The 14,649-nt window shown below is 35.5% G+C and overlaps 1 protein-coding gene and 1 non-coding gene across 4 annotated transcripts in view; one reads left to right on the top strand and one right to left on the bottom strand.

The window, feature by feature from the left end:
- The window catches only part of TBC1D15 (TBC1 domain family member 15), a 72,348-nt gene that overhangs the window by 29,048 nt on the left and 28,651 nt on the right, over positions 1-14,649 (bottom strand). For all 3 annotated transcript variants that reach the window (XM_019835226.2, XM_003989050.6, XM_045062073.1), the window contains exons 4-6: positions 14,251-14,389; positions 9,207-9,417; positions 1,490-1,592 (exon numbers count right to left, since the gene is read on the bottom strand). In XM_019835226.2, the coding sequence (XP_019690785.1) occupies positions 1,490-1,592; positions 9,207-9,417; positions 14,251-14,389 (453 nt within the window). The remainder of the gene's footprint in view (positions 1-1,489; positions 1,593-9,206; positions 9,418-14,250; positions 14,390-14,649) is intronic.
- LOC111561553 lies at positions 10,176-10,279 on the top strand. Its single transcript, XR_002744199.1, has one exon. It is a non-coding gene; the product is annotated as a U6 spliceosomal RNA (small nuclear RNA).

Genomic DNA, 14,649 nt, shown 5'->3' with positions numbered 1-14,649 from the left:
AAAGCACTCGTGTATCACAAAGCAAGTTTCAAGAACCAGTGGCTCAGTTGTGATGTGACATTGGGCGTCATGTACTACTCCTACTGCAAGACATCACTCGTTTATCAAGTTAAAATCTATTAAAAACGCTTGCTCATTTTGCAGAACACATTACTCGCAATCTAAGGTTTTACTGTATAAGGTTAATAAAATCATGCCAGTGAGTGTAATCTGTTCTGGACAGTGCTGCCCTGGAAAACAGCTAAAGGTTTTTCTATTGCTAGGATTACTTCTAAATCCCAAACTGCCTGCTTATTCATATTTAGTAAAATTAGTTACTTTTTAAAGGTCTCACTTTTAAATGATTATTTTCACATAAGAAAAACTTTTTTCACTTTTTACTTTAATTGGTGTCTAGCTGTCTTGTCCTCCTTCCTCAAAAGTTCTCTCTTTATCTTGTTATCTTCATTCAGAACCAAGAAGAGACACAGTAAGCACTGTGACACAGTGAGCACTCAAACATTTTTTGAATAAGTGAATAAACAAAGATTTCATTAGTTTACATAAAAATCTGAGTGAAAAATAAATTAACTTTATTTCTGTCTGTGCTAAGTGAATTATTTTTAGTCAAATGTAAGAATATACTCAAATACTTTAAGGGGGATTAGATTATCATGACCCTAAATGAACCTACTTAAATGGAAAATAAAAATACAGGTGCGCCTGGCTGGCTCAGTCGGTTGAGCAGCCGACTTCAGCTCAGGTCATGATCTCACGGCTCGTGAGTTTGAGCTCCACGTCGGGCCCTGCACTGACAGCTCAGAGCCTGGAGCCCACTTCGGATTCTGTGTCTCCCTCTCTCTCTGCCCCTCCCCTGCTCATGCTCTGTCTCTCTCTCTCAAAAGTAAATAAAAATAAATAAATGAAAAAAAAAAATTCAAACCATATTGTTAAGTTTATCATTAATGAATTCAAAGTGGCTTACCCAGTAACCTTTCACCTGATTCAAACAGTGAAAGCTATAACAATAAAAATCTAATGTCCAATTTCAGAATTACAACAAAGGGGAAAATTGTTTTAATGGTAACTAAGAACCAAAGAAGCTTCTGACTCTTAAAAATAAATGCATATTATTTCTAAAAAATTATGGAGAATAGGGTCACTGGGGTGGCTCAGGTGGTTAAGTGTCTGACTCCTGATGACAGCTCAGGTTATAATCTCACGGTTCGTGAGATCAGGCCCCACACTGGGCTCTATGCTGAGAGTGCACAGCTTGCTTGAGATTCTCTCTCTCTCCCTCTCTCCCTGTCCCTCCCCTACTTGTGCTTACCCACTCTCTCTCAAAATAAATAAAAACTTTTTAAAAACTTACGAAGAATAGTTTCATAAAGTTTACACATAGAGAGGCACTTGCCCATTCCATATAATCTCTGAGAAAGTAAGAGGTGGGAGAATATAAAATAATGCAATCAGATTAATAGATTAATACAAAATAGATTAAGAAACATACTTGTATTAAACCATAGGCAGGTTCATCAAGAAGGTTTTCAAATGACTGTGAAAGACTCTTATTCTGACAATTCACAAGAAGTGTTCTTTTATCCTGTGGAGATCTGTAATAAAAGAAGGAATCTGTAGAAAACACTAGCACAGTCGATCAATTACTACCTGAATAATTATTAATGCCTAGTTACTTTTACCCCAAAACTCAAATGTCCACTTCTAGAACTGTTTCCCATTAATACAATATTAGCAACTATTTAGGAACTATCTTAAATGAGCTCCAAAACTACGTGAAACAGGAAATACTAAATTAACAAATACAAAAGGACTAAAGCATATTTTTATTCTAGGTAAAGCCAAGAGGACTAAGTTGTAATGAACTCAAATTTTTGTTTATAATTATAATAGAAAAGCCTAACAAATATATCTGCCTTTGTTATCATGAAAATTTTTTAATGTTAAAACACACTTTAGGATTCATCAGTATATTTAATATGTACAATACAGGAAAATGTCCTATTTGGAAAGGGTTTCCAACTTCATTCCAGAGATTGTTAATACTACATTACAAGGTATTTAAAAACACAAGATAAAATAATTATTTGTTAAAGATCATTAATTATGCTAACATAATTATAAACACATACAAAATTATTAACAAAGTTATAAGGTACGGTTCAGGTACAGCATGTCTAGTTCTGGCTTAAGCTCTAGAAGCAAGTTTTTCTTCACATTTCTTAATAACTACAGAATAAATCTTTTCCAAATAGACATCTAATTTCAAGTAATCAGATGAATTATCCAGTCTTTTTTCTATTCAGTAAGTTTTATACCTTAGTAAGTTAGCTATAATAAATCCACAACTTTTCTGTGTTTAAAATAAAACTTAAATGTGTTATGTTACTGCTATCTACTTCTAGTTTATTATAAATGTTTGAGATAAGAACTTTAATAACAGTTATCTCTTCCCAATTCTAACATAAAAGGATGCAACAGCAATGCTAGAGGGGATATGAACTCCAAATCAGGATCTTATTCTTACACATTCAGAAACAACAGTTGTCTTCAGAGACAACAGTAGCTTAATAAGCTCCTTGGCTTTTTAAGGAGCTGAGGTTGAGTCATTTGAGGCAGAAAAAAAATAACTTTTAAAATGCTCAATTTTCATTAAGTGTTATGTTTCTGAACACTTATTGGGATTATGCTTAATATGAAGACCTATATGTTCTCACAAGGCATTTTTTAATTGTAAGTCTTTTAAATGTAGCACCAGAAAAAGAAAAGTAACTAACAGAGCAATATACTTTGTCCTGGCACAATGCTACTAGCACTATGGTTATTATTTTTTTCTAATGATAAATTAAGTCAAATTATTTCTTTAAAATCCAAATAAAAAAATTATCACGAAAGTCAAAACATGACTATGCATGTATAAAGGGAACAGATATGTAACCTGTACCTATCTGGCCTCAAAGAATTATACTATTGCTCCAGATTTAACACTGTAATCAAGAAATTAGTGATGGAAAGAAGAAATGACTGCCTAACCAATACACAACCACTCTTTTAAAAAGAAAGGATTTCACTTTTTATACCCAATGCTCTGTGATGAGGGGCTGGGAAAAGTTCTGAGAGAAAAGACATAAAAAAATTTAAGATTTGGTTGCCCTTAGCTAAAGAAATCAACAGAAACATTTTTTAAAAGTACATTGGTCAAAGGACAAGTTGTATACTGCTAGGCAATTGCAGAACTCATCAAAAGGAGAGCTGGCATTCCAGAATAATGTTACGCTTCCACCTGCCAGGTTAACACACTGATTTAATTTGGAAAGATCAAATATTATGGATTTGTATGTATGTATTCTGGAAATATAATGGATTCTGGGAAGTTGACATCTTATGACAACATTATTCAAGACTTTCAAACTCATTGCAGCAGCAAGACAAAACTTTTAATGATGTTAACATCAGCAATTCTATTAGAGCCTACTAAAGCGCTTAAAGAAAACCATAGTCTAATATCACAAGTATAGAAGTAGATCTACTGTAAATTCAGAAGTATTTTTCAGGCTTTGGAATGAGCCTCTCCCAAGGGCCTCAGAATACATTCTGAAATGGTTACAGACGAAGAATGCTTTGTGTGTTGAGATGTGGTGGTAACTATTTTCCATTGCTACTGAGAATGGACCAATATGGAAAGATTAAGAAAGAAATAAAAATATCATTGCAAAGGCTATCAGTCAAAAAAGTTAATAAAAATAAAAAGGTGCAGAATATTTACAACAAAACTATATATATGATATTCTATTTTACACATATGTCTCAAAGGGAATAAATGAAGGTCTATAACCTAATCTTATAAATGGTATTATATGATGATACAACCAATTTGGCTTTTTAGGGATTATCTTACTGTGTGGGTATTATATATTAATGTAAAAATGTCCCAATATACAAATTAATTTTACTGGAACCTCTGTTACAACCTTCATTCATATCCTAGCAACCAACTTGGTTCCAGAAAGGTAACATAAATGTACTTGTGATTCATTCTTTACTTGAGTATCATGTTTTAAATGGTAATAAATCAAAGATCACTAACAAACATCAATGAATGGAGCAATGAATGTTTTTCGCCAGAGATAAGAAAACCATCTGAGAAATAACAAGTCTAAAGAAGCTGGCCTGTTTTGCACTGACTGATCTGATACTGAAAGAAGGACTGTGCATAGCTGGCCCAGCCTTGTTCTCACTCTTAACAAGGCGGCACATCCCCACTGCATTCACAACTTCTGTTCATCTGTATGGTAAGGCCCTTAATTCATTAGGGGGAAGTATGAAGAAGATAAGATGGCCACAAACGCAAGCCACATTATTCAACTTACGTTAAACAAAGAAAAAGAAAATATAGTCTGCTTCTCTCTGTTGGTTTTGAATTGAGAAGAAGACAAGAAGAGTGACCCTGGCAGAGCCTGCCTGACATGTCACTGAGGTTGCGGAACTACTATTCTTCCTTCTGGCCTCTACAACAATCTCTGACCACAGGAACATGATTCTGGAAACATTATTTTGTTTAAGACAACAGCTCTCGGGACAGGAAATGAGACTGCCATGGCCAACATGTAGTAGAGTAAAAACCTCAGAATATTTGGGAATTTTCATTTCTTTGGAGTTCAACTTAATGGAGAATTCCACTTATTTAGATCATAACTAATAAAGAACAAGTATCTTTAATATGTCCCTAAGAATCTAATAGAGATGACTTATACAGATATGGAATTTTTATATTAGTGACAGTTTATTTGGAGTATCTGTATTCTACCACTTGGACTCAACATATAATCTCTGGTGAACTCTCTATGGCACAATATAATTGGGTATAATTTATGATAGGAAAGAGAATAGGAAGTGTTTATTTTTAACTTAGGGTATAGAGGGGCCTTGAAGATAAAATATTTGATGTACTATTCTTACACATTTCAGACCATTCAGGGGGCAAAGAGTAAATTAGCCCCCAGTGTCACAGAAGGATACAGAGTGGAGAAGTGGCTAGTATTAGGGGTATAGTTTTTGACAGACTCACTTTAAGCTATCTCTTCCCCCCAGAACAGCCATATCCCTGGTTGACTATAAATTTAATAAAGCCCGAAAGGGGGGGGGGGGGGGGCGGGGAGAGAAAGTATAGGGAGGGCAGTCTCCTCTGGTAGGTTTTTCTCTTTGACCAGGTCACTAAAGGTTGCAATTAATCATTGATGCTCACATCACATCCCCTTTTATCCTCCCCTTAATTTCATTCCCTCTCAAAGCTTCAATTACTACTGACACACAAAAAACTTACAAATTATCCTATTACATGCTCTCACAGTGTTACATATCTCTTATTTGGAGCACTTATTATAGCTGAAATGTTACATTTATTTGTATAAGTAATGTTTGTTTTTCCCACAACAGTACAAACTTCATGAAGGCAGGGGCCATATCTTTTTTGATTACTGCTCTTTCCAGCAGTTAGCACAGTACTTCCAGGACATAAGTGCTCCTCAAAACTCAATGAATGAAATATACACACCCAAACACGCACGCACTCACAGAGGAACACCATTCCCATGGCTTCGTGTTTTCAAGTGGAAATACGCACATCTATTAAACGAACTCTCCTTCACTAGGACATACTTGATTACTGAGATCAGAAAAGAGTAAGGTGCATGCTTGACATAAATAACCCCTGTGAATTATTATGATGCTTATCTAAGCCTCACCAATAATGATATTTTTACCATCATGTCTGATTCCTGTATTTACTCCTGTTTCCTTTTCTGTATTAGTAAAGAAGTTTCATTTACAACTCTCATCAAAATAGCACTTGAATGTGGTACAACACACATTCAAGTACCCATACTCTTATAAGCATTTAAGTGATTGTTCAGTCTCTTTTTGAACCTATCCAGGATAGAAAACTGTCTAACCCCTGAGCTACAACCTGTTACCTTCTAATTGCTCTCTGGACCCATGCAAAACAAATCTGCAATATATTTCTTATAACAACCCTTTCAATATTATTTGTAGAATTGGTAAGTACTGTGTCATTTATTCATTCAACTGAGATTTACTGTGCAAGTATTATGTGCCAGCACTGTGGCTAGGAACCTAGAGGAGAAAATGTAAACAAAACAGATGCAAGCCCTGCCTTTGTAGGCATACATTCTAGAGTAGAACATTTAAAAAAGTAAACAGATAAAATTATTCAATTAAGAGCTATGAAGGAAGCAAACAAGGGAATGAGACAATGAAATAGAATGGGGGTGGGAACCTACATTACACGGGAGAGGAGACATCCAGAAAAGCTGCTGTGAGGAAGTGACATTACACTGAGACCTTAGGGATCAGAAAGGGAGAAGAATATGCCAAGCAAAAGAGAGAACACACATATAGGACTCTAACACTGTCTGTCCACAGTCTGGGGCATTTCAGCAACTGAAAGAAAATCATATGGCTACAATATAAAAGAGAATGGCATAAGATGAGGTTTAAGAGGTAAACAGAGCCTGGGTAGCTCAGTCAATAGAGCATCCAGCTCTTGATTTTGGCTTGGGTCATGATCTCAGCGTTGTGGGATCATATGCATTGAGCATGAAGCCTAAGATTCTCTCTCTCTCCTGTTCACACACTCTATCAAAAATTTTAAAAACAGAAAGAGATAAAGTTAATAAGGCAAGGCAGGATCTCACTGACCATTTTAAGAGGTTTCGATTGTATTTAATGTTGCACCCAAACTCCTTTTGTTCAAGTTAAATCCCTACATCCTTCTAATGTTTTCCACGATACCACTTTGATCCTTCTCATTACATTAGTCATCTTTTCCATATAGTATAGATAGTCTAACACATTTAAAATGCAATATTTAGGGGTGCCTGGGTGGCTCAGTTACGCATCTGACTCTTGGTTTTGACTCAGGTCATGATCCCAGGGTTGTGGAATCAAGCCCCTCATCAGGCTCTGCACTAGACATGGTGCCTACTTGGAATTCATTCATATTCATTCTTTTTCTCTCTCTCTCTCTCTCTCTCTCTCTCTCTCTCTCTCTCTCTCTCTCTCTCCCCCACTGCCCTTCCTCTGCATTTGCAAGTATGTGCACACACCCTCTAAGTAGAAAAAGAAAGAGACAGACAGACAGATAAAATACTTAAAACCAATCCTAGTTCTCCAAAGACCATTAAAGAGCAGAAAGGAACTACCACTTCATCCTAATACTATGCTTTAAGCAATGGTCTCAGATTGAATCAACTTCGTAGTGACAGTTACATCACAACACTGATTGATACAGAGCCTGCTATGGTACTAAAACCCCCTACCACCTGCTATTCAACAGCCAAACCTTTGCCCTCCTGAAATCTACTTATTAATAAGTCCCTGGGTAGTAACCTATTCATAGCTTCTTTCTTCAAGATCTAAGACCCACATATTGCCAACCAGGCTGGACTTTCTTATGGATATTAGTCTGAGCAATATGCTTAGTGCCAGTCAGAGATGGGTCAACATGGTAGGGGGAAGAATTTCATACCACAAAACACAGCCAAACAATGAGAAAGAATGAAATTCTGCCATCTGCAGCAACGTGGATGGAACTGGGGGGTATTATGCCAAGTGAAATAAGTCAGTCAAAGACAGACAGGTATCATATGTTTTCACTCATGTGGAACTTGACAAACCTCATCGACGACCATGGGGGAAGGGAAGGGAAAAAAAAATAGTTGCAAACTGAGAGCACTGAGCAGGGCACTTGTTGGGATGAGCACTGGGTGTTATATGTAAGCGATGAACCACGGGAATCTATCCCCAAAACCAAAAGCACACTGAACACATTGTATGTGAGGCAACTCGACAATATATTAGAAAGAGAAAGGAAGGAAGGAAGGAAGGAAGGAAGGAAGGAAGGAAGGAAGGAAGGAAGGAAGGAAGGAAGGACAGCCAAAATCTCCCAACTTCTGGATCACTCCTGGATTTAGATAATCTAAAATTAGGCATCATGTTACTCTATTATAAAGTGACAACATTATAACAAGGTTAACCATCATCCCTACAGTTCCCCAAACTAAAAAGCTCAACTTCTCCCTTCTTCTTACCTCCACATACCCACTCAATCACAAAATCAAACTCTAAATATTTTTCTCCAATACTTCTATCTTTCCTGTCACTCTCCTCATTCATGCCACTATAATCTCATCTAGATGACTGGAACAACTGGCTAAAACGATTTTAGTAGGTCCTTCATGCTCTAGCCTTTACTCAGCTCTCTGGCCTGATCTTTACATTTGGTACCTTCTGTTCCCCTACTATGTTGCCCTGTGATACCAACTACTCTGTTCTCTACTTACATCATGTTTTATACATTTCCTTCCATGTAAAACCTCTCTCCTCCAATTATCTCCTCTTCATGCTAACATTCACTCGTCAGGTCTCAACACATCCTACTTACTTCCTCCAGAAAGCCTTCCCTGACCCCTACCCAACTAGGCTGAATGAGGGACCCTTCCTCCCTTCCTGGGAGCCCCAAAGTACCTTGTACTGTATCTTGGTTCTTGCGATGTATTGCCATTTACTGGTTGGCATCCTTCACAAGACCATATGCTCTCGGGTATCTAGGAAAAGCCTATTGTGTTCACTACTATCTATCAAGCAATTAGCACAGTCCTCAGAAATTTAATAGATAACCAAAATATATTTGTTAGGAGTGAAGGCAAGAAAGAGTATGTGTGTACAAATGCACATGGGTGAATAAATAGAAGACAAAAAGATTTTTGGAAAGTGAGAAAGCCCTGTCTTCCACACTTATAATAATTTTATAAAGGCCGTAGGTTTGCCAGATCTAATTTGCAACATTACAAATAAAATTCTATCTTAAACAGATAATATGTAATAAAATATAAATTAAATAAATATGTAATCCATAAATTACTGATGCATCATTTAAATGTGTATAAAAAATACTGGACCACTCTTCTTTAGAACAGTAATAAGGTGATACATTGCAGATCCAAAGTACTAAAATGGCAAAATTTTATTCAATCATTCATCCAAAGCAGTCAATATCCCAGAAAGAACAAAGCTGCTTGAGCCCTCATCTACACACAGGTCCCTGATGCCCAATGACAAGTAAAAATTGTTTGCCTTGGGACCAATATAACAATCCAGTTTCAATAAGTAGAAAATAATTTGATACTTACTCACACAATACCACATATTTTTCAAGAGAGTCAATCAGTAGTTTGCTATCTCCTTGATGAAAGTGCAGAGCAGGGAGAACGACGTCATCCTTTAGACAGAATACCAAATACGACCAGCCCATACCCTCTTTGTTTTGCTTGATTGATTTCAGGTCTGTCAAACTGAACAGGAATGACCATTTGCTTTTCCCATTTCTATGACTTGGAGCATCTTAAAAACAAGAAAGTGGGGCAAAATATTTTTGTTCACCTTTTTAAAAGGTACTGACAGCGCTCTTCATGACTGCCTAACAGATACCTGCTGAACCTAGGGAATGACTATAGCATTCATATTACAGGCTTCTACCTGTATTAGAAATGGCAACATACATTTTCTTAAAAGAATAGTTTCTTAAATAATTATCTTACTTGCATACAGAGTGAAAAAAATGTTATCCCTATTTAAAATATAAGCTTTGCCCAAAAATGACTATGGCTTTGGAAGCAGGCAGGCTGGATTCAAACCGCAGCTTTACCAACTTACTAACTGAATGATCTGGGGCAAATAACTGATTCTCTCTGAGCCTTAGTTTTCATCTGTAAAATGGAGATAATTATACTTACCTCCCAATGTTATTCTAAGAATTAAAAGAGATAATACTTGTCAACTAACTAGTGTGGTGCCAATTATATAGCAAACACTCAATAAATGTTCATCTTTTCCACTGCCCCCTCCCCTCAAATACAAATGGCATGATGCTCTTGGAGTCATTAAAAACAAAACAAAAAAATCTTTACTTCCTCACTTTCTTTTGCAATTACTTTTACTAGACTATATTGAGTGAAGGTAAAGGTAAGTACACTGGTACAAAAAAATAACATTGGAGAAATATACAGACAGACATTTTATTTGCAAAACCCCAAAGAGCAGTGGAGAACTGAGGACGAAAATATAAGTAAGCTGTGAGTGCTTCAAAGAGAATGAACACAGTGCCCGCTTCGGCAGCACATACACTAAAACTAGAACAGCACGGAGATTAGCACAGCCCCTATGCAAGCGTGACACGCAAACTCGTGAAGCATCTGACATTTACAAAAGAGGGAATGAGCATATTCAATCATCTTACTACATCAACCATCTACTAAATTAAGACCTCAGTTCAACCCAAACTATAGTAACGTAAAATAAAGCATTTTCTGAGTTTGCGGGCTATTTACAGAAGCTTAAAATCCTAGGTTTGTGAACAGTATAATAACAAGCAGCTTAATAAATACCTAAATAAAAATTTAAAGAACAAAAGGGTAAAATGTTTCCTACTATTACTTATAATTCTTATCCAAAAATGCCATTTTGACCTGTTTTAACTCCAACATAAGCATGTCATGTCTCTGAAATTTTAAGAAACCATTTCTCGAATGTTATTTCCTAAGAAGTGCTGCACTGTCCTGTTATGCAAGGTCTTAACTCGATCCCACACTACCAACTGCACAAACATAAAATTACGTAGAAGATATGTGCTTATAGAACTTGATCAAAGGGTAGATCAGTGTTGACCTGCACATATGTCACCTTCCCATATAGTCAGAACACCATAGCTCCATCACCTCCAACAAGATCTCCTAAATTGACACAAAGAAACCTACCGCTCACAGAACCTCTACCTACAAGGATTACAGGCACCATCACTTTTTCATGGACACTTAAACAAGTATCATTTGAAAGGAAGTCCAGAAAGGCTGAGTAACTTAACTATGCAGTGAACTGCCTAGGTTCCATACCAGTTTAGATAGTGAACACATATCCAAGGCTGGTACTGGATTAAGTACCATGTGCCCATTTGACTACTGTACATCCTATTTCACTGGAATTTATACCACAGAGCTCGTAACATCACTACAAGCTAATATCAAAGTGAGAACAATTCTAATTTCCAATGTCTTCCTAAATCATTTACATGTGACTGTGTCTGGACTACCTAGAAAGGATACATACTACTAGGTATTTGCAAAGACCAAAAATATTTTCAAAGCAATGAAAAACTAGATAGACAATTTTTTTTAATTAAATTCTTAAATTACACAAAAAGAATTAATCTAAATTAATGCCAGAAAACCATACATGTTAATACATGCAAGCTATATGAATTATCAGGAGTTTGTACATATTCAAAAGTAAAAATTTTACACAGATTTTCCCACATTAATGGAAAAAATACATCACATATGAAATACGAAATATTCATGTATAGAAATTGCCTCACACATTTCCTCACTTGAAGCTCTAATAAACAGTGAAAAAAACATTACAATTCAATTCTAGAAGTCCTTTTACTCGAACATAGTAAGATTCATGAGAACAAGAACTTTATTTTATTCACAATTATATTCCTAATATCTAGAGGAGTGACTAGCACATAGCAGGTACTCTAAGATGCATTGAACAAATGAATAACCTGGTACCAAGTCAACATAAAAGAAACATCAAGTTAGTCTACCACCAATAGCTAAACAAAAATAGAAATGGTTACAAAGGAAAACTAATAAATCCAAGAGTTAACTCAAAATTTCCTTCCTTCTCTTAAAGAAAGGTAAATAAAACTAATTAGTTCTGATGAACAATGTAACCAAATACATATAAAACATATCTCCAGCACAATGACATGGGAAAACTGACCACAACAGCAGAAGAGTAAAACTAAAACAGTTAAATAAGTCCCTATATGTCTTGAATGGAATCAACACCAAGAACACGACATTTTATTTGGATAGGTGTACAGAACATGATGGCAGTCTGTTGTTTCGGGAAGATACGTTTTCAAAACATTTGTTCTGATATATAAAAACAAAGACTGAGCAATAGAAACTCTTAAAAATTGTAAAGAAAGTTATGTCTCTGACAGTCAATTTTTAAAATGTTTTGTTCCAGGGACACCTGGGTGGCTCAGTCAGTTGAGTGTCCGACTTCGGTGCAGGTCATGATCTCACGGTTTGTGAGTTCGAGCCCCGCTTTGGGTTCCGTGCTGACAGCTCAGAGCCTGGATGGAGCCTGCTTCAGATTCTGTGTCCCCCTGTCTCTCTGCCCCTCCCCAGCTCACACTCTCTCTCTCTCTCTCTCTCAAAAATAAAATAAACATTAAAAAAAATTTAATGTTTAAATGTTTTGTTCCAAATTCCCTTGTCACACAAAGAAGTAAAAAATATAACATGAAAATTATAATAAAATAAAATTTTACTAGAAAAATGATTCAAAAGTATAAAAATGTTTCATAATGGCATAAATTTGAATTTTGAAACATCAAGCTTAGAAAATGTCTCCTTTTGAAAGAAGTTTTGATGAAATATAATTGGATGAAATAATCTAGAAGAGGAAGGGATGGGATGGGACAGAATGCACTGCACTTCATAACTCCTGGCAGACAGGTACATGTGTATGCATACTGCGTTATACTAGGTTCAATATTGTTGCTTACTGCTATACACAATCGTAATAGTTTTCAAATACTGGGAAAAAAGAAAATATCTCCTTAACTTTTAATAATTGCTAAATAAAGTCTCCTTACTTTATAAGTCACAGTGCATGGCCAAGCCATATGAGCAGTATTTTGCTAAACTACATAGCTACACACAGGTTCTCAATTCTGCACGTTAAAATCAACAGGACAACATTTGAAAAACAGATGCCTAGGGTCCAGCAGGATGAAATACAGGCATCAGTATTTTTCTAAAAAGCCTAAACTCCCTAGGTGATTTCAGTGTGCAGCCAAAGTTGAAAACTACTAACCTAAAAAGATGTTTATTATCAGCATTTCACATACATGCAATGTTTCTTTCATTTATGAAAACTCACTCCTTTGTTCATTCCCATAGCCTGTCATTTTCAAAGATTCAACAATATTAGATACTATTAGGTACAACCAACAAAACAAACAGAAAAAGATCAATTCACATAAATTAATTCTTAAGACCTAATCTAAAGCAGTTAAAAATCACTTCACGTGCCAAATACGCTAAAGTCCTATGGTCTTAATATTTAGTATTGTTCTGGTAAAAATCTCCCCTTTCAGTAGAAAGAGAATACCAAAAAGAAGAAAAAAAAAAAAAAAAAAAAAAGCAAAACACCAGCACTGAGCTGACTATAATTTACCAAAGGCTTACAAATTACTATTAACTTCTTCATTACCACTGTTTCTAAGAAATGATATAGTACAAAGGATAACTACTGTATATGAGAATGATTCCCCAGGCCACAGATGAAAATCAATTTCACTTAATAACAAGGCTATATAAATGTAGTGTATGTATTCCAGCCAATTTTGGCCAGCTTTTCTGAATTTGGCAAATGTGGATAAATCCTAAATTCACACCAAAATCATTAAGAGATAAAATTAAGCTATAAAACACAAACTAATCACTATGGAAAAACCACTTTAACTCTGTACATGTATTTACTACTTTTAAAAGAATCACAAATAGGCTGGCTACCTCACAGATGGGCTACCTAAATCTTATTTGGGATAGTATATGTGTTCTGCCAGGCTGTTAGCTTGGGTCTTTTTTGTTATCTACATGTAGATAATCATCACATAGCAGCATAAATTTAAATATATACATGTAATATATAAAGGAGAATAGTCACTGAACATATATAAATAGAAGACTATAATGAGCTGTGAAGATCTCAGTAAGCACTGAAATTAGAACAGTACAGTTTAGTGGTATACTCCATCTCCCCCTGGTGTTTTAGGATGAAATAACATGAATTTTTTTATTCTAGAAAAATGTGCTTGAGAGACATCTAAAGCAAGTTTTTAAAGTGTTTCTATTTTCTTCCATGAGTAACTACAAAACAGAACAAGTATTTTTAAAACCTTTTTTTTTATAAAGTCACAACCATCAAAACAAAAAGAGAGATGAATACAGAATATAATTAAAATATTAAGAGTTATATGTATTAAAGCATGAAATCATCCTTGTGACAGAGGAACATTAAAGAATTATCTTTGCACTTTTATTTATATTATATTGTAGCAAATTAGTTTAAGCTTTCAAAAGATTTAATTCATACCTCCATTGGTATGTGGTTTCTTTTTAAACGGAACTGTATTGACCATGTCCCACTCTGCTTCATAACTGTTCAGATGTTCCGATCCCCGATAACCTCTTTCCTTTGGGGGCTGTGTCCATTCTACAACTGAACTGGAATCCTAAAAAAAAAAACATACACACACACATGTAACATAAAATATTTAGGAACTAAAACTAGAATTTAATTTCAATTAATAATATTTTCTCAGCTTCTGCATAAACTAAAACTATAGGTTGTGGCAGACATCACTGGTAGGAAAACTGACCACTATTTCCTATCCTTGTTCCTCTCTTGCTTATCTTTACTTGCCATCCACTCCATCCCCCCCCCCCCCCAAAAACAAGAAAAAAAAGAAAAGCCTTTCCAGACTCCCTTGTA

This window comes from Felis catus, chromosome B4 (genome assembly GCF_018350175.1).
Source record: "Felis catus isolate Fca126 chromosome B4, F.catus_Fca126_mat1.0, whole genome shotgun sequence".
In the NCBI taxonomy this organism is placed as follows: Eukaryota; Metazoa; Chordata; class Mammalia; order Carnivora; family Felidae; genus Felis; species Felis catus.
Note: the sequence above shows the minus strand (reverse complement) of the source record. Positions and strands in the feature narration are given on the sequence as shown.